This window comes from Miniopterus natalensis, chromosome 3 (assembly GCF_054644295.1).
Source record: "Miniopterus natalensis isolate mMinNat1 chromosome 3, mMinNat1.hap1, whole genome shotgun sequence".
Taxonomy (NCBI): Eukaryota; Metazoa; Chordata; class Mammalia; order Chiroptera; family Miniopteridae; genus Miniopterus; species Miniopterus natalensis.
In genome coordinates, this window is record NC_142083.1 from 10,269,184 (window position 1) to 10,296,696 (window position 27,513).

Genomic DNA, 27,513 nt, shown 5'->3' on the forward strand with positions numbered 1-27,513 from the left:
TGGCAACATTCCCCCATCTGAGAGAATGGCATTGCATGTTGGGGATGGGGGGGGGACAGCAAAAAGCGACAAGACTCTTCTTTCAACTACATATAATTTTGCTTTTAAAGTCACTTGCTTTTTTCCCTCTGAGGAAAAGGGATCTATTTTTGCCTGTAACATTGCATAGAAAATTTAATTACACTAGATATAAATTTCAGTCTAAAGTAACACCTTTATTAAATAGGTTGGCTTCTAAATGAACATGGACATGGGAGATGAGGAATTCTCAACCAAATGAGGTATTCATATATAAATGACTGTGAAAGAGAATTTGGAACAGGAAAATGTGGAAACTGATAAAGTTGCCAAATTGGAAATTCCACAGAAACTCTACCACACACACATCAAAAAGTACTGTCTTCAAATTTCACAACTTGTTGACCCTGGTTATGTATATAACCTACAATAAACTTCTTGAGATGTGGATGTTTCAAAATAAATCCTGAATAGTTATTTCTATCCAAGGCCAGATTTAATTGCCTAAAATACTGTTTTTTGGGTTTTTTGCACTTAACCAAATTTGGCCTTCACTATATCAAGATAACCTGACCTGAATTACCTGCATAATTTAGATTTCAAGTAGCTTCATTTAGACTATTTCAAGACCAAGTAGCCTAATTAGACGCTCAGGAAGACAGTTTGTAGCAGAAAATTAAGAGAAAATGAAATATAATGAAAAATTGATCATCCTGCCCATATATTTAAAATTAAGGCAAAATTAAAACCCAAGTGAAGAACTAGGAAAGATGTTCAGAATGAACTTACTATATAAGAGCTCTAATTAGTAAAAACTAAAAATAAAAATAACCACCCCCCCAAACAAGATTAGTCACAAAAGAAAAATAATACCTAACCAAAAAAATAGTATTAGTTTCTTTTTACCTAACCAATTGACAAAGACAAAGATTGTTTCAACATTGGGAAAGGTACAAGGAAATGAATGCTCTAACCTCTGGTGAGGTACAGTATTTAGAGGAACAATCAAAATGTTTTAGTATTCACCACCTCTGACCTGAGTTTCACTTACAGGAAACCACAAATGTACAAATAATTGTGTATAGCAATGCTGGTTCAAGTACCTCTAAAAGATATAACTGAAATACTTAATATCCATCAATAAGACTGACATCTAGAGTGGAATACTGTGCAATTACTAACTATATTGTAGAACATGGACACAGGAAAATGATTAATGTGAAATAAAGCGGATGACAGAATACCACATACTCAACCCAATTTTATTAGTTATGCATAGGTTTGTATAATGTATACATGTATGTTTATCTCCTCAGCAGCCAGGTACCTCTCCACGACCACTGGCACCCAGAATCTCTTTCCCTATTACTAATGTACCTCCAAGATGGGAGAAATTCAAATATTTTAGTACCCTCTAACAACTGTCCCATTTTTCTTCCCTTTACTATCAATTTAATAAGTAATTTATACCCACTGCTTCTAAAATAAGTTTGTAATTTACAAAATGCTTTCAACACATGTATCAACTCACTTGATTCTCAAAACGTAAGCATTTTTATTGTGCTTTTTTGAGGTGAAAAAACAAGATCAGAGGATCAGAGGTTGGCTTGTCCAAGGCCTCATTAATTGGTGACTCAAGGACTCAAACCCCAGTAAGATACTTTCCTTCCTGTCACCTCCCACTTCACCATCCAAAACTCTTTCTCTCAAACTGCCTAATGCATTGTTTTACAAGTAACGACTCAATAAATCTGTTTAAATTTCATCTTTGCTTAACTAAAATTTTAATCCAAGAGGGCAGGCCTAAACCTTAAGTGCTCTAAATTTTTAGTAATACCAAATAAGCTTTGAACAGAAAAACAGAATTGATGAGTTCTGGTGGTATTTTATTTAGAAAAACAGATACTACTGAAGCCACAGATTTTAATTTTCTTTTAAATGCCACACTAATTAGATGTAAGACAGTCCTGAAAAGTATTTACACATTGAATACAAAATAAATATAAAATTAGGTATCCAGTGATTCATTTTGCATTTCCACTGCTCACTTTCTGTTTCATTTTTCTTTGCCTTTTGTAAACCCTTTTCTTTCTTGCTTTCAAATCAACTTTTGGCTCTGGTTTCACCCACTGAATTTCTATCGGTTTTTCCTCAGCTGGTATAACAAAAACATCTGCTGTGGGATCATGTGGAAGAATAGTCTTTGGTTCTTTCTTTCTCAGTTTCTGTGCCTCTTTAACTTGCTGTTTCTCTTTGTATTTTGCAGCTGTGATAGATCTTATGATACGCCGATGCTAGAAACAAAAATATATTAGATGCTTTTAGAATATGAATAAACATTTTATATGTGGTGGAAGGACATTAATTATGAACCTATTTCCCTTAATCCCAAATCATTAAAAAAAGTAATTTGCAAGACTGTATTCACCAAAACCCAAATTCAGTTAACAGAATAGTAATTACTTGACAGAATTATTTTGGCCAAAGACTTTGTAGCATGGAAGACCGCTAAACAACAAAAACCCCTTACCATGTTTGGTGACTGGTAGTGAGGATTTTCATATAAAGTTGGTCCTCCAAAACTTCCCTGGAAAATCTTTATGAGATTTAAGACGAAACGAGGTCCTATTTCTACAAGAGCAGCATCTTCCTCTATGATCTTTAATAAAAAGAACACATTTCATTTTGGTTTGGATATACTATTCCTAAAAGTACTGGCTATAACCTATTACAAATGTGCCTAAAAAAACTGAAAATAAAATTAAGGTGGCGATGAAACTTAGCAAGTGCCAAATCATCCGTATTTCCTGAGATGTATTAGTTACAGGTCGTTGTCATGAGGAAATAGAAAGATTTTTCAGTGTGTTCTTTTAAAACTGAGCAACTTGAATTTGGTTTGTACCTTGCCTCTCACAATGCACGGATTCTTGAAAACCTGTCTTTGAAATGTTTTTAAAACTGCGAACTACAACAAAATGTATTGAAGCATACTACAGGAACCCTTTAAAAATTTAAATCAACCCCTAAGTTGTTTTTATAAACCTAATTCAAATGAAATTAAAGGTATATAACAGAATAGTATATGGTAAAATTTCTTTTTGAATGGCTACTGATTGAAGCAACTTCTGAACAACAAATAACACTGTATATTGGTTCAGATCTGTCTGCCCCCAGAGGTTAAGAAGGGGCTATGGTGCAGCCCCTTTGCAAGGTATCCAATATAACACAGAAGAGCCCAGTTTGCTTCACATGCTGTCTGCAATTTTGCCATGTTCTTTTCCATCTCTCTGCAGGTTTATTATCCTGCCAAATTCCTTCAAGATTTCCAGAATCACCTCTCCCCCTGAATGAGTCACTGTATGACTCATCTAAGAGTTCTCATTAAATGCCTTCTACAGAGGTTGTTTTTCTAAATCTTAACCACCCCCCGGCACCAGGTAGATTCTAACTTCATGAGAGCAGCTTACATTTTACTGTATCCTTTACAGCACCTAGCACAAATTTGGAACTCAATTACTTCGTGGATCTTCAGACTATTTTCTTTTTAAAAAACTAAATATATAGTAGACAAATAGTGGCACTGTTTGTCCTAATTTATTTCAAAGTATAATTAAATATTAATTAAAGCTAACCTGAAAGTTCCGAAACCATATCCTATTATCCAAAACAGTGAAAGTAAACACATGGTCCACAAATGGTTGGCTTTTGGGATGATACCGTGGTGTGCTAAAGATCTAGTAGGAAAAAAAAAAAGGATATGTTAGTTCCTTACTCTACGATCCAATACATTTTAGTTTTAGATAGCTCAGTGAAGAAAATGTCCACAGGAAGACACCCATTTACAATATCACCAAAAATACTTTCTGGAAAAGACATTTACCTGAATTAAGAGTTCTTTTAACAAAGCATAATGTGGTAATTCATCAAAAGCCTATAAAAATAAAGTGAATGTATTATTTGACAACAGCAAAGTGCTTTGTTTAAAACTGTTTTTATGTTAAGTAAATTGAGTCATAAACTATATCCATGAGAAATAATCATAAAAAGAAAGTTAGACTTCATACACTAAATGGAAAACTTACAGGGTCAAAAGACAAAAGGGGCCGAGAACCTTTTAAACAGTTTCCAGTCATCTTCAGTTCAGCTAGGGTATGAACTAGAAAAATTGTAACAACAGAAAAAATAGTTGTAACTTTGGCACAATTATCCCAAAAGGTTTTCAATTTTCTCATAATTTGAAATTGAGTCAACTTACTATTTTGAACTAGGAATTTAGCAGATGGTCCATGAGGTGAATTCGAAAGCCTAAAAAATATGAAGGAAGCTTTTTCTATTAATTAGAATTTAGAATGTAGCAAATGTTTACTTTCTATTTCTAGTTAAAAGATACTCTAATGTGCTTATAATATTCATATATTTAATTTTCCTTAAAGGTTTCAACTTTTGCGAAATCAAATTAGTTTACTTCATCTGTCTTTTTACCGGAAGAAAAAAAGATAAAGAAAAAAAAGACTGAAAGGAATCTTGAGGTACAAAGAGTAGTCCATTTAAAAGAACAAGTTCTGCCCCAATCTTACTTAATATTCTCTTACCACATATAGAGGTCTTGTTTCTTCTTAGCTTCAAAATAGATACATTTATTGCAATTTTTCATTTCACAAACCTAAATGGAGCAAAGTATAGAAAAAATGAAGTAGATGAAATGAGATCTAATGCAATTAATACCTATATTGTTCCAAAAATATTTAAGAAAATCAATGAACTACAAAGGTATAAATCTAGGTAACTGTATTTACTCACAAAAAGAAAACCTTTCAAGTTCCTCTCAGGTATTCAGCCCAAGGTAAACTAGATTCTCTGCCTACATCTTTGGTGTAAACATCTACTCTTTTTGGCCAAGCATTTTAAAGTAAACTGGCCTCACTTCTGATTACTGGGAACCTCTTTTTATCAGTCCATGTACAAGCTACAAAGACTGAAAGAGATGCCCGAGGGATAAAGCACACTCTAATTAGCCTCACTACTCTTTGGAAAATACAGTCCTTATAGAACCAAACACATCCTTTATAATGGTTATTCTGATTTTTAACTCTTCCAGTTTTTTAAGATCAAGAAATTCAAGTTTTTTCTCCCTCATTTATACTATCATTTCTGTGGTCTGGATTTGTAAAATCACTAAGGGATTGGTGAAAAACAGATGTGCACAAAAACTAAATTTTAAGTTGAATTAAACTTCAACATCTTGAAGGTTTACAAAGCAAGACTCAGGAAATATACAAAAGCAATACAGGAATAAAGTCCTATACAATTGTAGTATTCATAAACTACATGATCTGGTATTCATAAACTCTAAACTTCAAACCTAACAACTTAAAAAATTCCTAGATCCAATGCTTTTGTTTCTTACTGGACTTAGAATAAACATAGCAACACTGCATTGACTGTTTTCCAGTCCAACCTAGCTGCTGGAAACCCCACACCCTGCTTGAGTATACCCTGCTTTATTTCTCCTCCATTCACCAATATTCTAAGGCTTGTGTACAGCCTGCTCCCTTCTTGGAATGTAAGCTCCTTGGTGATAGGGTGTTCCTCCTTAGAACACTGTTTTCACAGCATGTAATGTCACGGTATAGCAGAGGTTCAAAAATTTGTACTAAATGAATAAAAACCCAATAGCTAAGAAAATTATCTTTAAAAAATTCTTCTAAGTTTTAAAAAAATCTGCTTTGAAATGTAAGGTTAGTCTCTTCAACAACACTTTGAAAATTTAACCTCATTACTACCTGGTAATACCTTAAGAGCAAGTTTTAATACTGGCAAAATGTTTTTTACAATGTGGTGTTTTAAAAATATTTAATGAGTTTTTTCATTTTATCTTACAGTTGACTGATAATTTTTTATGTGTACCCAAGTATGCATTTCGCACTATACTACACATGAGAAAAAAAATGAGTGTCCTTGTCTGCAAGAAATAGCAATATGCTTGTTGAAACAAGATAAACATGAAAACGACCAAGTAATACATGCTGAAGCACTAAACTATAAGATGCAGACAGTGAGTACTGTAAAAATTTAGAAGGTAGATTAGTGAAAAGTTAATAAAATTTGTCTCTTTGAGTATCCTTTATAAAACAATGTAAAAGTCATTGAATAACGGACTTTTTAAAATGAATTATCTTTTGTGTTCTAAAATAGTTTGTTCTTAAGTAGTGTTCCCACAATATTTTATTTTAATTACTTTCTAAAATTACCTCATTAATCACAAATAACTTATCTTTACGATCCATTTTAGTATCTATAAAAAGAAAAAAGAAAAAGTGAGTAAACAAAAGATTTCAAAGCACCTTCAATCAAATCACACATGCTTTCTAGAAAAGTATTTCTAAAGTGTTTTTATAATCTTCAGTTTAATGAGATTTTATTACTATTCAAAATGATTAGGTCTGAAAACACATGACCTCTTAAAAATCTTGATTCTTTTTTGATGTAAAAATGAGTAATTAGCCCTGGCTGGGTGGTTCAGTTGGTTGGAGACTCATTCCGTACACCAACAAGTGGAGGATTTGACTCCTGGTCAGGGCGCATACCCAGGCTGCAGGTGTGATCCCCAGTTGGGGCCCATGCAGGAGTCAACCAGTGACGTTTCTCTCTCTAAAATAAAATAAAATTTAAAAAATAGAGTAATTAAAAATAGTCCTTGAGAGTTATAAATGTTCTAAGCAGTCTCCTCAGACTATGTATTCTGAGAAGCTGAACACTGTGTTCTAAGACTCTAGTTTAAGGAATGCTCACTCAAACTCATCTGAAATGAAAATTTCTTTTAATTATGAATCACAGTTGCCAAAGAAAACTAATTAAAAATGGTTTTAGATTACCATAGGAAAAGGAAAACCAATACAAATTAAAATTTCTCTTATTGGTTTCAGAGATCTGAAGATGTAGCAGCAGACCCGAGTTTGAGAAACACCAATCTAAAGAGCTAAAACCAAAAGCATGTCCCAGCACAGGCACAGAAACAGCTCTACAATGGCACTGCCAACAGTTCCAAACTTAAAACTAGACGTTCTTCACTTGCCTCTAAGACACCCCACTGCTACAAAGATTAGCCTGGCATTGAGGAGGCTGATCTCCAACTTTAAGGTACCTGAAATCCTACTCCAGGTCCATTAAATTTGGATAAGAACAGTTTTTGTTGTTTGTTTTTTAATGAAGAAAGCAATACATGGTAGTCCTGAGTCATTTAAAAGGACAAGCCATGACCTCTGACAGCATTACAATGAAGGCATTTCTGGACCTTCAATGTGGCTCAGTGGTTGAGCATTGATTTATGATCCAGGAGATCGAGGTTTGATTCCCAGTCAGGGCACATGCCTGGGTTTCAGGCTCAATTCCCAGTAGGGGGCGTGCAGGAGGCAACTGATCAATGACTCCCTCTCATCATTGATGTTTCCATCTCTCTCTCTCCCTTCCTCTCTCTGAAATCAATAAAGACATATTAAAAAAAAAAAAAAAAGAATTCCTGACAAAATGTTAACTGGAAAAATCTTGACACTGAAGACATACTTCTGAGAAATAGTGGTTTTTTACCTCACAAGACTGAAAAACTGAAGTATGACGAAATGGAAATTTATAAACAGGCAAGTCTAAACATAAATTTTAAAGTACGACATAAAGGCACCTGCTTTCGAATGAGGCATCAACATTCTTAAGTCTTGCATTAAATGTCTTGTTCTGAAATTTATTCCTCTGGAAGAAAAGATGAGAATCCGTTCCTTATTTTTCCACTTGCCCTAAAGAAAAAATGTTAAAAGGTTTTTAAATCTCAGAGTGAATCTACCTTGTTTGCTTGTTTAAAGATAAAGCTTCCAAATAGCAAGCTAAACAATCCTGACCTAAACCTTTAATTCAGTCTCTCAGTAGCATTTACTGATCCCAGCTGCTACCTAGAACCGCTTCTCCTTGGCTTCTTTCCCTTTTTGTTTTTCTTTAGTCTCTCCAATTCCTCTTCCTGATTCTAAAGATTCTTTCTTAGCCTCTTTTATTTCTGTTATCTCCAGGAAGGTTCTCATAATCATTCCTGTTATCTTCAGGAAGGTTCTCATAATCATTCCTATAGCATCAACTGTCAACTCTACAAAAAGGTAAAGAACTCTCTCCAGTCCTACTAATCTCAGTCAATTCTAGAATACTAAACCTTAAATTTGGTAAACTTCTTGTTATTTATTTTTCTGATGATGTCACCATCACTTCAGTCGCCCAGGCTTTGAATCTTCCATTTGCCCTATTCTCTTATATCATAAGCACTACTAGATGCTGTCAATTTCCTTTGCAACAGCTTTTAATCCTTTCCTGTTCCCACTGCCCTCCTTCAGGTCCTTATAATCCTGTATCAATGGCAAATCTCCTAAATGGCTAGCCTTCCCAGCCAGGAGCTCCTCCGTGTTAGCCAATTTCACTCTATTTTTAAAATTTTCAGTAGTCCCCACACTTCAACACCCGATCAGTTTTTCCTCTCTCCCTTGTAATCTTTATTTCACGTCAATAGAATTTTCCATTTCACGACTAGCTGATAACAGATTTCACTCAGATCACTGACATTATAATATTTCTTTCTAGGTCCTTAGGGAAGAGTGAGAGCACTAACATTTAATGAAAATCTACTAGTCTCTCCACAAAAGTCGATCATGCTTCCGTCCTCTTAATATGCAGATGAGGAAAGAGCTCCAAACTTCAGTGTTACTTAATAGCAAGGCTAGAATTTAACTCACCTTTCATTCCTCAGAGCTAACTCCCTTCCTAGCGCTCGCCACCAAAACACACACTCCGTACTAGAGTACTATGCGAAGCTGGGGGACACAGAAATTAATCACTCAGAGGCACTCCTTATCTGCAGAGTGTTCAGTCTAGCTTAGGAAGCTCTCAGTTGAATGAAAGTTAGGTCCAACAACTCGTGTTCACTTTTCTTTGGGAAAAAACCCACCAATTTATATAAATTCTTAATTGTCTTCTAAACTCCAACATTTCAGGAGAAAGAAAGAGGTCACGTTCTAGTTCTGCAGCCCCAAAGCGGGGAAACCTAACTTCGTACAGTGCCTGACACGCTGACAGTTTGTCGAATACGAGTAAACCATACCGCCTGCTCCAGCTTCCGTTATGCCCCCGAGAGTTAAAAGCAAACAAGCCAGCCCTGGCCGGGTGGCTCAGTTGAATGGAGCGTCATCCCCACACCAAAAGGGCCTAAGGGAGGCAATCGATCTCTCTCTCATACCGATGATGTCTGTCTGTCTCTCTCAAATTCAACAAAAAACATATCCTCGGGTGAGGATTCAAAGGAAAACTCAAACATATCATAGTCCCAGTAACTTTAAAGCACCATATAACAAGCTACGGCAGAACATGGGACTAGTAATCGCTGTTAAGGGATATATTCAACAGCTAGAAACAACTTTAAGGGGGACGGGGAGAGGTGGGGTAACTAGGAAACGGGGTACTCCGTAAGGTGGCTTCCCGCGAGCCAGGTGAGAGCTCTGAAGCCGCGCCGTCGCTCGGCCGGCCGCCTCCGGGAGGGCAGCCACGTGCACGAGGGTTAGGTGTGAACGCGGTGGCCAGTCCCGCCGAGAGAGCTGAAACCGAGCTCCGGTAACACCCCAGAAACTTGAGAACCCGCACAGCCGTAATTAGGTGGGTAACACCAGGGAAGGCGCGGGAAGCCGCGGCCGCAGGTGAAACCCAGGAGGAGCCCCTCTACCTTGCAGACAGGGCCTGGGATGCGGTTTCTGTCTTCTTCCTCCGCCTCCTCTGCCTCGTCGCGCTGCTTAGCTGGAGGCCTGGCATCTTTCTCGCTCCTTTTCGGCCTCTTCGCTTGGCCCGCCAGGCCCCCACGCCGCTTCCTCTTGGTAGCCGCCATCTTGGCGCGGCGCCTCTTCCCGGCCTTCCTTGCGGCAGCCGCTCGCTCCCCTTTCCCAGCTCTATGGTACCGCGCGCTCGGCTCCGGGTCCTCCTCCGGCTCTGTGGGGCCTCCTTGCGGTCTCCATGGTACTGCGCGCTTGCCTCTCTAGGCCTCACCCAGCTCGGTGGTGACGGTGGCCGAGGTGGCCCTGAGCTCTGAAAGGAGTGGCGGGAGCTGGCGCCCTTCCTCCGGGTTTCTCCGGGGCCGCCCCTCGCTTCGCGGGTGACCGGGCTGGGACGGGCTCTCGGGCGTCTGGACGCCGCAGAGGTAGGGTTTCCGTCCCTGGGATCCCGGGACCAGTCAGCAGATGCCGCCCCGCGGCGGGCTGGGGAACCGGGTTGCCTGGGACTCGAGGTGGGTCTTCTGAGGAGTCGGGGCCCGTCCCCCCATCGCCTGCTGTGTTAACAGGTGGGGGCACCGGGCAGCTCGGACCCGCTCAGGGGGCACGTGGCCCGAGCTGGACGTGGCGAAACTGGCCCCAAGGAGAACCACCGCACTGGTTACCTGCTTTCATGGTTCACAGCTTTTCACGTATCCCTGCTCTCTTACTGAAGACGAGGGGACCGTAACTTCCCACAGTCACAGAGGCAGAGGTGGGGTTCAGTCCCCGGCTGGCCGCGTTCGTCGCCGCGGCGTCTCCTCGCCGCCTGGGCGAGGTTGAGACCCCGCCTCGCGGCCCTGATGCGGAGTTTTGTCGCCTCCCGGCAGGTGCCGCGCGGTCGCGGGAGCGGGCGCCGGGCCGCCCGTGCGGTGGACGATGCCGCTCATAAACCAGCAGGCCCCGGAGGACAGCGACTACAGCTTGGTGGCCTGCCTCGACAACGTTAGGAACCTCTCCACCGTCCTGAAGGCCATTCATTTCCGAGAGCACGCCACCTGTTTCGCTACTAAAAACGGAATCAAGGTTACAGTGGAAAATGCAAAGTGTGTGCAAGCGAATGCCTTTATTCAGGTATGTGAGTAGACACTTTTGAGCCAGTGACATTGATACTCCTCACCCAGTATCATGAATTCCGAGGTCTTAATACACGTCATTTAAGTTAGAGAACAATGGGTCATTTGATTTTTTTTCCCCTCTCCGAGTAACAAATTCTTTTCCCATGTTGTTTTACAGAGATATGGTTACAAATAGTAATGCCTAAGATTTATTAACAGGCATTCTTGTGTTTTATATGTTTAACTCATTTAACCCTCACAATAGTCCTGCGAGGTAGAGGTAAATGGGCTCTTTTATTCCCATTTTACCTATATGGAAACTGAGGCACAGTTTAAGTGATTATCCAACAGTGTCACAGCTTGCAAGTGGCTGAGTTGTGGTGAGAACACAGAACAGTTGTTTCCAGAGTATATGCTCTTTATCACTAACTCCCTTATTTAAAAATATGTTTTCCTTTTCTTGGTTATAATGTAATGTGTGTGTTCTTACAAAGTCATATCTGTATAGTTCAAATTTCAGATTTAATTCAGCATGTTTTTGAATATCTAAGTGCATAGTATGACCTCAGGGATAAATAAGACATGGTTTCTGTCCTCAAAAGAAATTGAAAACTAATATCCCTCATGCATTATCAAATTGAGTATTTTCCAAATGATCTTTGCCGTACTGATGTCCCCCAAAAGGAGAGAGGAGAATCACATGGGGGATAGTTTAGATCCAAGAAACTAGATAAAGGGCCCTCCATAAAGTGTTTTTTTCAATCCTCATCTGAGGATATTTTTTCCATTGCTTTTCAGAGAGAGTGGAAAAGAGACAGAAACATCAATGTGAGAGAGACACATCTATTGGTTGCCTACCACACCCACCCAACCAGGGCCGGGGATCGAGCCTGAAATTGAGGTATATGCCCTTGGCCCAAATCAAACATGGGATCCTTCAGTCTGAGGGCTCACGCTCTAACCACTGAGCCAAATTGGCTAGGGCCCTTTCATAAAGCTTTGCATGGGACCTAAATCCCTGTTGCACCTTGTAACTATAGACTAGTGTTATTCTAATGGATGACAGTTGAAAAAGCTTAAGATGTGTTGATTGGTAATCAGAAATTATTTTCATGGGGTTAGCATAATACTGGATTTTTAAAAAACATATGAAGTGAAATGTGGAACCTTATATCTGAGGTCTCATTCTTTAATATGCTTATTTTTTCATAGGCTGGAATATTTCAGGAGTTTAAAGTTCAAGAAGAGCCTGTTACTTTTCGAATTAATTTAACTGTCCTTTTAGACTGCTTATCTATTTTTGGATCAAGTCCTATGCCAGGTGAACCATTTTGTTATTATTATAATGATGTAAAAGCATTATACAGAGTGGTCAGAAAAATACAGGAAAAGTTATTAGAATATAAGTACTAAACATTTCTTTAGCAAATGAATTGCCAGTTCATTTTTCAATGGTCACAATCAGAGATTCTGACTTTTTACAGTATTAATAGAAAGTGTGCTTATGATTCTTTTCATATTTGCAAAAGTATTTACATTCATCTTTTTTCAACTAACAAAGTTTTTAAATTGGAACTGACCAAAAGGAGACTTTGAACTTGTCCTAAATATCTTTAACATTGTGAAATATGTTTTAATTCTTTTCTCTAATTTGTCCAGACTTATAGTTAGTGGTAGAGAAAAATTGAAACCAATTCTCCTGACTCCCAGTTGATTGCATTCAGAAGTTTTTCCCTTTCTCCCCTATTAACTCCTGTTTATAAATTATGTCTATTTTCCTAAATGCTTTTCTTCAAAATATTTATGTATTTTATTTGTTTAGGGATTTTTTTAGGAATAGAGAATTCTGTTGCTGTGATTATAAAACCACAAGGAACTACCAGAAGAATGATTTTATTTCATAGGAAAGGAATCTAAGATTAGCTAGGGGAAATTCAGTTATGATTCCCTAGAAAGTATATTTTAGTTTTACCCTGACAAATCCATTATTATAAATTATACATTTTCTAATGCACCCGGTTTTTCACAAAAGTATCTGCCTTCCCTTCTTCCTCCCTGTGGCTCTCCATCCTTCAGGAAGGGAGAGGAGCTAGACTGTCCTGTCATATTCCTCTTCCTGTCTAGGAGTTTGAGTGTTAAAACCCTAACAACTATCATTAATCATCCTCTCTTTTTCTCCCAGTTTGATTTTAAAATTTGGGGAAATGTAAAGGATGTCTCCCAAGAGAAAATATTGGAAGAATCCTTACTATAGTGAATACACTGACATTATAGTAGAGACAATACCAAAGCAATTAGCTGTTGCACAAATTGGACCTTCAAGAAATAGCATGGCCTATTCTGCAACAACACCGACGTGCAATATTGGACCATGTAGACTCTCCATCCTGAAGCTGTGTATATATATAATCAATAAGTTATTTAGGAGGTGTTTTGGCAAGCCAGAAAATGATCTCAGAGTTACATTACAGTTTGTTGCCAATTTTCTTGCAGTTATTTTTGGAATTGTTTATATACAACTGCCACCAGGGAAGATGTGATCCTTTCTTATAGATAGAGACATACATATATGCTAGAAATTGGGCAGAATAAAGTATTCTTGAGGAACTGTGTGTATCATTTGAGGAGAAGCCAAACCCAGAGCTATACAGCTAAGCCCAAAGTATGATTTATGTCCATTGCAGGGAACTTAACTGCACTTCGAATGTGTTACCAAGGTTATGGTTACCCCTTGATGCTATTTCTGGAAGAAGGAGGAGTGGTGACAGTCTGTAAAATCAATACTCAGGAGCCTGAGGAAACTCTGGATTTTGATTTCTGCAGCACCAATGTGATTAATAAAATTATTCTGCAGTCAGAGGGGCTCCGTGAAGCATTTTCCGAATTGGATATGACAAGTGAGGTCCTACAGATCACCATGTCTCCTGACAAGCCTTATTTCAGGTACCTGAAGGCAGTACTGATAGTTATTATCGTTTACTCCATCTCCCTACTTACACATTTGCTAAGGATTCAAGACATAGAGTTTTATCCAGGGTCCATTTTCAGAACTTTAGAGAGCTTTTACTTTTACCTCACACTTTTATTGATTAGGACACTTAAGACACTTAACCTGTGAGTTAATCTTCATAGTGTCATAGTTAGGCAGTGTTGGTTTCTAGGTGAGTAGTTCAGTCTCCTAATTCATAAACTGGTGGTCTTTTCATTGTTGTACTACTTAAACTGTTGTAGATTGGTTACATCATGAGGGAAGCGGCTTAAACTTTGGGAAAAGGTGTTTGTATTATATGGTATCTCTTTTCTTCCCTTTCAAGTTAGATGAGGAAAGGTCAGTATCAGAGTAGGATTAAGGTAATGAAATTGAGGCAAACACCTAGATTCCTTTTGGGACTGTGTTGATTGCTAGTTCCCCTGTACTCCCACAGCATCCTGTGGGGATCTTTATTATGGTGATTATCACAGTGTATTGTCAACATTTGTGTTTCACTACTCACTAGAATAAGTTTCTTAAGCAAGTGTTTTCCTTATTTGGATCCTGATGTGGCTTATTGTTGAACCAATGACTAATGGCTTTCTCATTTTCTACTCTAGGTTATCTACTTTTGGGAATGCAGGAAGCTCCCACCTTGACTATCCCAAAGATTCTGATTTGATGGAATCATTTAATTGTAATGAGATCCAAATCAACAGGTTAGTTCTTAATATAGAGGTTACCATTGGTGATGAAGGTGAGGTTAAATACCAAATTTTTATTAAAAAATTTTTTTAAACTTTTAATCTGTTGATAAAAGTTAGCATTTAAAAAAATGAACAGTAGGTTCTGGATTTACTTGAGGATTTGGGGTTATAGTGAATGAAATTTTTTTTAATGAAGAGAAAATATTAGCAAATTGGACAAGTATTGGATTATATTCTTATATTTGCTACTTGGTAGTTCTTGGCTCATTTTTGTTCTTTTCTTAGAGTTATGAGCATTGCTTTATGTGTGTCCAAATAACAGCTTTTTATTTACTCCTCTACAGATACAAGATTTCTTTACTGAAACCCTCTACAAAGGCATTAGTCCTGTCTTGTAAGGTATCTATTCGGACAGATAACCGAGGATTCCTCTCATTACAGTACATGATTAGAAATGAAGATGGACAGATATGTTTTGTGGAGTATTACTGCTGCCCTGATGAAGAAGGTCCTGAATCTGACTCTTAAGTGTGACGGTGCACTGTGACATTAATGTCCACATTCAGATAGGTCACGTTCTCATTCGCATGTACTGGATTTCCTAATGGGCAGAGGCAGGGAGGAGACAGGAGCAAGATCCCTGTGTCCTAAACTCACTGTCGTGTAAGTGAATGTTTTCATGTAGTCATAGATTATCCTGTACTGGACTCTCCTGTGGTTCTTTCTTTTGAACTCATAAGAAGTATTATGAGCCATGATGAATAAATTTTATATTCTATTTAAGTAGGACATTTCAGAAGTCTGAAAATTTAAAGTTTGATGGAGCCATGTATGAAATGTTCTTTTATTTATTTACTATTAGAAAAAATAAAGGCATATGGGCATTGCTTATTAGTTTGAATTTTGGAGAATATATCTTAAAGATGTGATTCTTAATGGGTTGTGCCCAGACCAACACCATTGGCATCACCTAGAAACTTGTCAGAAACTCTGCGAGTGGGCCAGCAAGCCCTCCATCAACCCCAGAAATTCTGATGTATGCCAAAGTTTGAGAACCATATGTGAAAGGATACTTAAAAAAAAAAAAAAAAAGGCATTTACTTGCATTGAATGGTTGCTTTTCTATGATATTTCTTCACAAACCTAAAGCTTAGGCATTGCCAAACAAGTCTGAATAATTATATGATTTATTTTTAAAGTATTCATTTTGAAGAAATCTATGAACAAGGTATAAAAGTCTTCAGATTATAGATTTTCTTGTTCTCAAGACTGCTCAGTGTAGTGAGTCCTGCGAAAAGTACTTATTAGATTCCTGTTTCCCTATAAAAGTTTCTCAACCAAACTAAGGTGGAGAAAGACAGTTATTAAGTGGTTTGCATTTCTTGGGTAATTTGCAATGAAATAATTTTGTGGCATGTAGATATTTAATAAAATATAATACTAAAATTACCTGACCTGTGTTCTAATAGAAAAAATATATATCCCAAATGAAGTTTCTGTACCAGGTGACAACAGCTTCATGTCTCTAGGTGGGAAGGCACCATTGATTGGCCTTTTGGGTGAAACAGTTTATCGTGGGGAAAAACTCATCCCCTTGCAGGATTCATCTAGCCTCCCTCATCCTTACCTACTAAGGCCAGTCATTGTGACCACCCCTGCCCCTAAGTAAAAGTGGCCCCCTATTATTGATGGTTGAGAACTGTTAAATGATATTCACCAAAATCTAGGGTATATTTCAGGAGATTGGTTTGGAGGGTTTTGGAGCATAGCACTTCAGAGAGAAAGGCTCCCCTACGACAACTGTAAGCACCGCTCCTAGGCACATGTACAGTTTGTGTGTGGAGCCCAGGGTAAGTACCCAACAACTAATAAGTCTCTCAATATCAGGATGCCTGGCTGGTACAAAAGAAGCTGGGATTTTATAAAGTATAGTATGTGTTCAAGAAGGAAATGAATAAATCTACTAAATGTTACCCAAATATTTTTTTGTTCAGATAAACACCAGGAACAGAACAAATTAAAACATAATTATGAAAATATTTAATCAGTCAACACTTCAAGGACTACAGCTTTCCTTTAAATTAAAAACAACACAGTTATTTTTGTTTTTTGTTCACTGGTATGTCCAGTACCTAGAACAGTGCCCAGCATATAATAGGCATCAATAAATATTAAAGAACCTCCACTTTCAGATTATCATTTAGCATCTTATTAGTCACTATTTAATTCCCACTATTTAGCTCTGAATTTATTTTGATCTAAAGTATATTTTAAAAATTGAACCTATGAAAAATTTAAAATATAAATTGACTTATTAAGATTGACATTTTTGCACATTTAAGACTATCATTTTAGCTGCATCTCTCTTCAGCATGAATTTAATCAGTAGTATTTTTATTAAATACTACTGATTTAATAAAGAATTTCCTACTTATGTGTGTTCTGTTTGACCTAGGAATTGACTAGTTTAATTTTGTTCTGGTTCCCAAGAAAGACCGCTGGGGGGAGTGCTTCCTCAGTCAGAGCAGGAAGCTTTGGTGACTGACTACAAATTCCTATCCAATAGAAGAATATAATCTTATTGTTAAGACCTTTTGTTTTGCCTTTTTGAAGTTTATTTTGTTTCCTTTTCAGTAAAATTGTGCTTACCATGAGTGGGTTGGTAATTTTTTTCCATTTTTAATTTGTTTATTCCCTATTTGATTATGTATTTCCACCCAGAATTGATAAAATGATTCAAAATAATAAAAATGAAATCATTCATTAAATTTTACTTTTTAGAATAAAGATAATCTTGTAACATTTTGTAAGCACTGAGTGGTTTGATAAGCTCCTAGTGAAAGAAATTGACACTTGGGTCCCCAAAGACACAGGGTCTTTGAGCTGTGTTACATCAGCTCAGGTAACAGAAAGGATGAAAATGGAAAATAAAAGTTCTTTACAGTGTAAACTCAAACGAATCTGATTTCTCCTTTGTCCCTGAATACACACAAGAAATGTAAAGAACATAGTTCGAGATTGCCAATTTTTTTTCTAGATATACACTTACTTGTTCAGGGGCTAAGGATTTTTTAACCTCAGTGAGCATTCCTTTCCTAAAACGGTCCTTTTGATCCAGTTCCGTGGGGGCAGCATAGTGGTATGGAAAGAGGAATCATTTGATTGAGGAAGTCAGCTTCCTAGTCACCAGGCTGACCTCGAACAAGTCAATCTCCTTTGTCCTTAGTTTCTCCATTTTTAAGAATAAAAAGCCCTTTCTGACTAACATCAAATGACTTTAGTAAATCAGAGCAGGGCAGATGTTTAAGATTAAACTGTTTTCCTGACCTGACCTCAAACAGGTTTTGACTAAAAATACTTCCAGATAGCCTGGCCGGCAGGGCTCAGTAGTTGAACTTCGACCCATAAACCAAGAGGTCACAGGTTCGATTCCTGATTAGGGTATATGCCTGGGTTGCAGGCTCAATCCCCAGTTGGGGGCATGCAGGAGGCAGTGGCCAATCACTGGTCCTCATTGATGTTTCTATCTCCCTCTCCCTTCCCTCTCTAAAATCTATAAAAACATTTTCTTAAGCTTATTAAAAAAATATTTCCAAATATTCAAATAATCACCAATAAATTACTTAGGTATTGTAGAATTTCTAAAACAGAGAGAGAACTAAAAAGAATGAAATTCGAGTTAGAAAAAGGAAAATGGAAGGAAATTGAGTCCAAGTGACATACGAAACCTAAACAAAGATTGTCTAAAAAAAGATTGCTTTCCCCCAAATTACAGGTCAGGTTCCTGGTTTCTAACAGCTCTTGGTTATTTTACCTGTAATGCTGCTGCGGAGTAGACGTTTTTTCCTGGAGTCCTTAGTTCTGCTTTGCTCTACCACTGCTGTCAGTTCTCGGCAAGGTTGGCTTTATTGTCCACTACCTTGTATAGAGGGTCTCTCTTTACTGATAGTAGAAGACCTGGAGGAAAGGAGAAAACCAGTTAGTGCACTTCTCTTGGTTCTCGCCTTCTCGCCTCCTTCCAGCACCAAATCACTGCCAGATAGAGCCAGAGGGCTGAACTCACCATGTGACCATGCCCCTAAAATACCAACTCTGCTAAAAGGCCTTCACAATGGTATTAGAGTCTTTGGTTTCTCCCTAAAGAGCAGGGAGCTCTTTCCTTGATTTAGATATCTGAGATGCCTGGATTACTTTTAGTCACAGCTTGGGGGGGGGGGGGGGATTTAGACTTTTGAGGTGATTTCTTCTCATGAGCACAAAGATTTAGAGCTCAGAGGCCTTAAAGTGCTGAAAAGAGGATCTGTCTTCCCTGTCTCCAGCCATAAAGACTTCTGTGCTCTGATTTCCTAATACTGGAGGAGTTGGACTGGTGCTAGAAGTAACCTGGTCCAGAAATACTGTTTCTATTAAGTGTTCTTCAGTCACGTCCTAGTTAGACATCAAGCCTGGAAAAAGTGTGGTTTTCATAGCCCCTGTTTGACTGGAAAAAATCGGTTCCATAGAAATATGAGATGCCTAATTTTATGAACTTGAAGTTTTTTTTTATACGTAAATCCCAGTAAGACTGATCCATTCTCTACTAAGATACAGAATGCTACCTGGCACTTTAACTTCCTTCTCAGTAAACCAAAAGATGATGTGACTCCAAATTTGGAGAATGGGCACAAATGAAATCAATTGCCCAGGGGCCTCATAAAATCAGTGTGACCCCTGCCAGGGACAGCAACTGGAGATCAGCCTTGAGCCTCCTACTCTCGCACCACAAGGGGGCAGGATTCCCCTTGCCTGGAATTTACCAGTCACAGAAATCACTGATTTCCACTGTGTGTAAATTATCTTCTTTGTATTTAAGTAATTGTGTCAGACTGTCTTGTCTATGCTATTGTGATGTTTCTAAATGCTGATAAGCTCTAGCTCACTTTTGAGATGTTTTCACACCAGCTGGTGGTAGCTTTTCATTTTCTATCCCCGATTTCCTTTTGTTTCACAAACCAGCAGTGTAACTAGAAGGCAGTAGAGTTGAAACCTAGGTTTCAGTAAAAATAAAAATGGTTGTTAGCTGGGGCCACACACTGTGCTAGCTATATACCTTATATCACTGTCACAGCGACACAGAGAGAGTACTGTTCCCATCCCCATTCTATGGATGAGGCAACCGGATTACACGTAGCTAGAAGGTGGCAGGGCAGGGTTGCACCCAGGTGTGTCTGTCTCCAGGACTAGAGCCCGTCACTATCATGAGTCATGAAGAAAAACTAGTGCATATGGATACGCTGAAGTCATGTTTCTAGGATCAGATAAAATGGTTGGTTGGCGAGATAGTCATTGTTCATAAAGACTTCATTATGTCCTGAAGTGGGGCCCAAATTCTTTACCAAACTACAAAAGTATTCTTTAAAAAAAAAAAAAATTATTGATTTGAGAGACATTGATTTGCTGGTCCACTTACTGATGCATTCATTGGTTGATTCTTGTATGTGCCCTGACCAGGGATCGAAACCGAAACCTTGGCGTATTGGGGCAACGCTCTGAGCTACCTGGCCATGGCTACAAAAGTATTCTTGTGCCTTCAGAGCAACCATGTGCTACTCCCCTTTAAATATGAATTTTTTCTTGTTTTTAACCCCTAACGATATATCTGCAATATTTTTCCTTGATTATTAAAAGTTCCACTTCACGCTTTTGAATGATCATATCATAGGGTCATAAACATGGACCTTACTATGTGGACCGTCAGCATGTACCAGTGTTTCTACTGGTGGACATTGGAGTTTTTCCTACTGTTTTTCTATTATATAAGCAAATCTACAAGGAAGGGGTGTGTGTGTGTGTGTGTGTGTACATTTGTGCAAGTATTTCTAAGATTCCAAGAAGTGCTGTTTCAGAGTCAAAGGAAACATGCATTTCAACATTCTATTAACTCTTGCCAGAATGCCCATCAAAAAGGTGGTTTTACCAAGCAGTCCCTTCACAGAGTCCCAAGAGGGCTGGTCTCCCCATACCTTGACAGCACCGGGCTAGTTATTACCTGTGTTTTTCATTACCACAAATATGATGCGTTAAAAGTGGCATTTCATGCTTTGAATTTTTAACTTCTGATTGAGATTGGATATCCCGTTTCGTGTGTATTGACCACTTGCATTTCCCTTCTTTGAACTGCCCCTTCGTGTCTTTCGTGACGATGGTATTGATATCGACCACTCCTTCTGAACGTTTCTCCTCTGAGTTCCTTTCTGTTCTTTCCTGACTCACCTAATTCTCTAAAGACTCTGAGTCTCTTTCCAGTTCCTCCTTCTGCATGACCCCTAGGTAACACAAAAACAATAATTACAGTAATTAACATCTCACATAAGCTTACTATGTGCCATACTTTAAGAAAAGCACTTTATTAAAATAGAGAGTTATTTTTTTAGATGAAGAAAGGAAGTCATAGGGAGTCTCACTGTAAGTGGGAAAGCTCAAATGTGAGCCCTATTTTGATCCCAAATCACCATGTATATTCTCTCCAAAATAAGTGTTCTCCAAAGTTCTTCCCTAAGCCTTCTCGTTTCACATATACATATTCCACGGGTTTAAATCCATTCCCTTAACACCAGAATCTCTCTTGAGCTCCTCATCCATGCAACCTAACAGACATTACCAAGTGGATGTATTATGGGTACTTAACACATCCACAGTGGAAATCATTACCTTCCTCAGACCCCCTAGACATCCTCCAAGATGATCTCTTGCCAATACTACTTCACTTCCTAGCATTGCCATTCACCCAGCTGCCCAACTAGAAACTTCAAAACCACCTTTGACTCCTGCCTCCACAATACCTCATCTAACTGGTTCCCAGGTCTTGCCACTGCAGACTCCAAATTGTTTCTCAGTCCATCTTCTCCATAGTCCTTCTCACAGGGCTTTGGATAATTAAGGCTCTCGACATCTTTCCCCTGAGCTACTAACTGGTCTCCCTACTCCTGATACCTCCCCAGGTTCCACCTATCACATTGCTGTCAGAGTTGTTCTAAAGCCAATAACTGATCATGTCACATCCTGCTCAGAACTCTGATAGTTGCCTGTTGTCCACTGAATAAACTCGAAACTCCGCAGCATGGCACATGAAACATTCCATAATTTGGCGCCAATTTCTTTCCAAGCTCATCTCTAGCCTGTTCCTACTCATGTATCTAAACTGCACCCGCTCACTGCCACCTTTTCTGCAGGAATATCAAGTGTCTCCCTGCCACCCGGCTTCTGTTCAGGCTGGTACTCTGCTCTACTTTGAAGACCCAGCACCCTGCCCCCAGGGCACACCCGATTCCACCCACATTCAGGGCTCACAGCTTACTATTTGTCCTCTTTGTTTACATTTCCCTTCAAGCTTTACTACAGACTGACCTGTACTCTGGTCCTGTGGGTCTGTTTTCCTAAAGGACTGTATCTTACACATATTAGGATCCTCGTGCCTAGAGGGAGCTTCACATGTAAATGATTAAAACAAGTACATTTGTGATTTAGGGAAAAGTTAGACTAAACAGTCTCAGAGTTGATTTCTAAACCTGAGATTTTCAGTGCAGTTTCTATACAATAAAATCTTCCTTGAGGCCCTTAAACTATCATTTAACCTTGGAATTAACTGCTATTCCAAGGGGCCAGTTCTGCTTTCACTTCTTTGCGGAGGCTTCAGAAGCCAAGAGCTTGGGCTCCCGGCGATGGGCCTGCAGCGAGGGCTGTGGCTGGGCCCGCAGAGGCCGCGGGGTGAGCACAGCGCACTTGGGCACACGGCAAGGAGCAGCGCTCCAGGCCATCTGGGACGGATTATCCCAGGGACACGCTGAACAATTCTGGTGCTGCGTTTTCTTTCTTTTTTTTTTTTTGACATCTGGGCTTTGGCAGCTACTCCTAGGGCTTTGCTCAGCAGTTCTTGGGGAATAAGATCTGGGCTCGTTTCAGGGAAAGAAAAGTCTGACTGACTCAAGTTTTACAGCTGAGTCCTTCGAAAGGCCCTTCCCTCCATGGACTTTCACGGAAAGTCTAGGTCTCACTGTCACAGACAGAAGGGTTCTCCAAGCACCAAATCACCTCTCCCCACCTGGGTCTGAACTGGGTGGTTCTGATGCCGCCCAGCCTCTCCTCCGACGGCTGTTTCCAAGTCATGGCGAGGACTTCAGCCCCGTGTCCCCAGAGTGCCGAGAGCCAGCGCCCTCACCCGCTGCCGGCCCTCCCGAGCAGGCGGTCTTGCACCAGTAAGTGTGATGACTGTAGGTTTTTATGTACATGCTTTTTACCAGATTGAGGACATTCCCCTTCTACCATGAATGGCTGTGGGCTTTTCTCTTTTTCACATCATTGATAAGACGATGAACTTTTCCTCTGGAGTGTTAATGTGGTAGAGCACATCGACTCAAGTTTAAATACCCAACCGGTCTGACATCTCAAGGAAAATAACCTCACTTGGCCATGGTGTATTATTCTGTTATATATAAATATATTAGTATATATTTTGTTGAGGATTTTTTACATTGATGTGTATGAAGGGTATTGGTTTATAGTTGTTGTTTTTCTTGTAATGTCTTTGCCTGGTTTTGGTATCAGGGTAATGCTGGCCTCATAAAATGAATTGGGGAGTGTCCCCTCTTCTTCAATTTTCTGGAAAAAAGTTATGTAGGATGGATGTTAATCCTTCTTTAAATGTTAGGTAGAATCACCCAGTGAAATCACATGGGCTTAGAGATTTCTTTCTCAGAAGGTTAACTACAAATTCTTTCCCTTTTTGTGTTTTTTTGTTTGTTTGTTTGTTTTTAATAATTAAGGGCCTAGTGAGGTTATCTGTTCATCTTGGTTGAGTTTGTTTTTTACTTATGGTATTTTATGACAGGCACAAGTCTTTAGATCTTTTTATAATTAAACCTATAAATCTCCTCTTTTCTGGTATACCTTTGTGTGCTCAGAGAGTTCTTTCCTCCATTTTTAATTTTAGTCAAGTACTACATTTTCTTCTGGCTAATTCATATTTGTCAGTTTTGATATTAAAAATGTTAATCCATCTGGAATTTAGCGAATGACATGAGGTAAGGATCCAGCTCTCATATAAAGTTAGAATTTAGTAAGCAGGAAAAAAGTGGCCTGAGATTCTCCCCACTCCATAAGCATAAACTTCTCAAAAAAATGTTACCTATTCACAAATAGTTTAAGTTTGCCATAACCACGAATACTTTTTAAAAACTCAAATATGTAGATGGAATACAAATATTGTGAGTATACACACGGAAATTTTTAAAAGGAGCAAGATGATTAGCTGGAAAACAGACTCAGGAAATCTTCAGTGAACAATTATGCTAATGACAACAGTACTCAAAACATCAAAATAACTTCTGAAAACCTAAGAAAATGTTTGTTTAATGACCCAGGAAATACAAGAATGGGAAAAAGTGGGATGCAAAACTTTCCCTAAAATTCTTTCTCTCCCTCTTCCCCTCTCTCTCTTTCTCACATATGACTGGGAAAAAGTGTATACCAGAATGGATTACTTGTATGAGCAGAGAAAATCAACATTTAAAAAATGTTTAAATTCCATCCTTCGCAAATCCCCAGTTCCTCCTGACAGATCAGCGAATACGTTAGTGTCCACTAATCCCAGGAAGCCGGCTGAGCAGAGAGCTCCCTCACCAGCTCCTCTGCGTCCCTCCCAGAGCTCCCACTTTCAGGAGGATGCCCCGGCCTGAGGAGGGACTACTGTTGAAGGATGAACTCAGCGCGTGGCTTTCCTCTAGAACCCCCAGTGCCTCACTTCTGAACACAGATCAAGAATCTTCTAGCTGTCCCACTCTCTCGTAAGCTAGAGAAGAGTCACGGAGGGTGCGAGCGGAGGAGCCACTGTTTTTCTCTTGTCACTAGATTTTCTCATCAGCAGACACATCACGGGGCGCACTCATGGCATGTATGACCTCTACTCTTTATGAGGTCGATTCTGCTGAGATTCTAAGGGAATAAAGGGAATAGGAATCATGACGTTATTGGTTTTGATAGTCCAATGAATTTGGAGAGATGATATTGTGCCTAAACGCAAGGGTAAATGATTTTATATGAAATGGTGCCCACTCTCATCTTTCTATCACAGGTAGGAATAGCTAATTATAATCCATCCATACTGACAGGCAAACCATTAGCCAATGTGCTTCTCTTCCATGACTGGGAAATTATAACTGCAAGGCCACCTCTTTTACCTGCCCAGTGCTGGGCCTCTCCAGACGTGGCATAAGCCTTGGCTAGTACCATGTTCGCCTCTGTGGTTTGGTGGCTGACTTCAGTGAACACAGGAACACAGATTGAATGGGCCTGGAACAGAGAAATCATGACAAACTAAGTACCCAAATGACAGTGACTCACTGAGGATTTTCTACTAGCTCTGATAAAAATCCTAGTTGATTGAGAGCCAATGTATATCTAATCATGAAGGTACTCATGAGAGAGGAGTTTGAGGCCCAGTTCTATGAGTCTTGAATAAGTCATTTCACCTCCATATATAGAAGGAATATATAGTTTTCACTGATGAGGGTTTGGGAAAGATTAAATGAGATAGCACATGCAAAACACTGGGCACAGTATCCATTACAAAGTAAGTTCCCAAATGTTAGCTATTATTATCCTAACTTCAGCTCAGCCTCTCTAAGGTTTAGTATCAAAGTATCGTAGTGCCACATTGCCTGGGGTCCCATCCCAGTTCAACCACTCACTGTGACACAAGGCAGGTCACCAACGTCTTCAAGTATAATACAGGGGCCTGGCCAGGCGTGGCTCAGTGGTTGAGCGTCGACCTAGGATACAGAAGACCGTGGCTCGATTCCCGGGGTCAGGGCACAGGCCCGGGTTGTGGGCTCCATCCTCAGTAGGAGGAGTGCAGGAGGCAGCCGATCAATGACTCTCTCATCACTGATGTTTCTCTCTCCCTCTCCCTTCCTCTCTCTGAAATCAATAAAAATAAATAAAATGAGGGTGACAAATATTTGTAACAGTTGTAAGGGTTAAGTGAATATATGTAAAGTGTTTAGAATGCCACCTAGATGTAATAAGCACTAGAGAAGTTTGGATATTATTATTATTATTATTATTAGTACTCAAATGGAAGGAGTGACACTTTGGAAGGAGAAAGAAGAGAGAAAACATCTAGTCCATACCCACCAGCAAGAAAAGAATCGGCGCCTCATACTTCACAGACCAAACACCGACAGAGATGCGGGTGGGAAGGAAGTGGTGTCTCACATCAGGTCACACAGCAGACATGCCCACCATGAGTCAGGGTTCTCTGGCCAGGCCACTGAAAGTGAGGAAGGGCCCTTGTGTGAATCTGGAGGGAAGTCTGGGTTGAAATGGAAATCAGCCCCACCCCTTGTTCTTTGGAGAAGCCCAAGCTTCCTTGGCCCTTAGGAACCAGGACTGTGGCCAAACAAGGCCACCTGGCTGGCGCTCCAGCCAACCCACCGACCTGACCCGCAGCAAGTACTGGATGGCCTGGTCATGGTTCCTCCCCAGCTGCTCACTCAGAGCAGTTTCCTCGTGTCAAGTGACCAGATCCAATCTCCTACCACCCTTCACAGCAATAGCATTGCCAGTTGCCTTTTCAAAGTAGGCCAGATCCAGGTTCAACCAGGGGATGGCCAAGGAAGCTCTCCAAGAAAAGGAACGAAGAGTCCTGGCTGGTGTTGCTCAGTGGTTGAGTGTCGTCCTGTGCACCAAGGGGTCACTGGTTCGATTCCTGGTTAGGGTGCACACCCAGGTTGGAGGCTCGATCCCCAGTAGCAGGTGTGCAGGAGGCAGCAGATCAATTCATCAATATTTCGCTTTCTCTCCCTCTCTCTTCCTCTCTAAAGTAAATGAAAATATTTATTTATTTTTTTTAAAAGAAAAGGAATGAAGAGGGAAAGTCAGAGAGAGGCCACTTGCTTTGCAGACACAAAATTGATTCTAAGAACTAAACAATTTGTCCTTCATAGGCCAATCATCTCAGTGGTTGGCTCGAAATCCAGCCTTGCTGTAAACAAACACCAATTAACCTGCATTTTACCCACTGGATTCCACTGCCTACCATTCATCAAACCCATTAATATGTCATGTTATAGTCTAGCTTTATAAAAAGCAAATGGAAAAAAATGGCTTCCAGCAATTCACAAGATGGGATCATTTGCCCATAAACATAAATTTTCTAAAATCAAAATAAAATTTTATTACCTCTGGCCCTCTCTCTTCCAGGCCTAAGGAAACGGTTTCGCTTTGTTTTGTGCGATTTCGCTGATTCCTCCTCAGTTTCAAATGAGGGGATAGAGCGAGCATTGCAGCAATCCTCCCCAAAAGGGGAGCTAAGTAAATTATGGCACATCACCCAGAACAGTACTTCAGACACTGAAGATCATCTTTTCTTTTCAGACTAACTAATAAGGGGATAAATTCAAAATGTGCTACATTTGCACAAGTTATAAAACTGTACTTAAAATATATTGGCATACATATACATACATAACTAGTATGAACATTTTATACACGCACACATATGTATATAATGTTCACAGCCTGTATTTATGGGTGGTGATATTATAATTGATTTTTATTTTCTCTTCCATATCTGTCCGATTTTCAAGTTTTCCAAAACAAAATGGGAAATATAATATTTTAAATGAGAATAAGCTAGTATTTCATTAAGGTTTATCTTTCTAGAGACAGCAAGGCACAGTGAGGACATGAGTAGTTCAAAGCTGGTTCTCACAGTTATTAGCTCCAGGGTCAGACTCCAGGAGCCTGTACTTCCTTCCAAATAAAACAAGGTTAAGAAATCTAAATTGTTACAAAGGTTGTTGTGAAGATTAGATTAAAAGTTATATGTAGCCCGGCCGGGTGTGGCTCAGTGGTTGAGCGTTGACCTAGGATCTAGGTGATCAGGGTTTGATTCC

The 27,513-nt window shown here is 39.4% G+C and overlaps 2 protein-coding genes and 1 long non-coding RNA gene across 3 annotated transcripts; 1 reads left to right on the forward strand and 2 right to left on the reverse strand.

Moving 5' to 3' along the window:
• Positions 1-1,883: 1,883 nt before the first annotated feature.
• On the reverse strand, positions 1,884-9,925 carry BRIX1 (biogenesis of ribosomes BRX1). The gene is made up of 10 exons (XM_016224482.2): positions 9,767-9,925; positions 7,697-7,808; positions 6,270-6,313; positions 4,611-4,681; positions 4,274-4,323; positions 4,101-4,174; positions 3,899-3,949; positions 3,651-3,752; positions 2,549-2,677; positions 1,884-2,312 (listed from the first exon to the last, which is right to left on the reverse strand). Exons 1-10 carry the CDS (start codon positions 9,923-9,925, stop codon positions 2,043-2,045), a joined length of 1,062 nt encoding a protein of 353 aa, XP_016079968.1. The 3' UTR covers positions 1,884-2,042.
• Positions 9,926-10,202: 277 nt separating this feature from the next.
• Positions 10,203-16,035, forward strand: RAD1 (RAD1 checkpoint DNA exonuclease). The gene is made up of 6 exons (XM_016224461.2): positions 10,203-10,234; positions 10,676-10,919; positions 12,116-12,224; positions 13,588-13,846; positions 14,495-14,593; positions 14,926-16,035. The coding sequence occupies exons 2-6, from the start codon at positions 10,725-10,727 to the stop codon at positions 15,107-15,109; spliced, it is 846 nt and encodes a 281-aa protein (XP_016079947.1). The 5' UTR covers positions 10,203-10,234; positions 10,676-10,724; the 3' UTR covers positions 15,110-16,035.
• Positions 16,036-24,807: 8,772 nt separating this feature from the next.
• LOC107546176 (uncharacterized) lies at positions 24,808-26,122 on the reverse strand. Its single transcript, XR_001604108.2, has 3 exons — positions 25,751-26,122; positions 25,306-25,386; positions 24,808-24,907 (listed from the first exon to the last, which is right to left on the reverse strand). It is a non-coding gene; the product is annotated as an uncharacterized LOC107546176 (long non-coding RNA).
• Positions 26,123-27,513: the final 1,391 nt, after the last annotated feature.

Coding starts and splice junctions, on each gene's coding strand:
- BRIX1 (XM_016224482.2), bottom strand. CDS start 9,925: ATGGCGGCTACCAAGAGGAAGCGGCGTGGGGGCCTGGCGGGCCAAGCG. Junction 6,314..7,696: donor GATGCCTCATTCGAAAGCAG/GTGCCTTTATGT, acceptor TTCTTTTTATAG/ATACTAAAATGGATCGTAAA. Junction 4,324..4,610: donor AAACAAGACCTCTATATGTG/GTAAGAGAATAT, acceptor CATATTTTTTAG/GCTTTCGAATTCACCTCATG.
- RAD1 (XM_016224461.2), top strand. CDS start 10,725: ATGCCGCTCATAAACCAGCAGGCCCCGGAGGACAGCGACTACAGCTTG. Junction 10,920..12,115: donor AAGCGAATGCCTTTATTCAG/GTATGTGAGTAG, acceptor ATTTTTTCATAG/GCTGGAATATTTCAGGAGTT. Junction 12,225..13,587: donor TGGATCAAGTCCTATGCCAG/GTGAACCATTTT, acceptor TGTCCATTGCAG/GGAACTTAACTGCACTTCGA.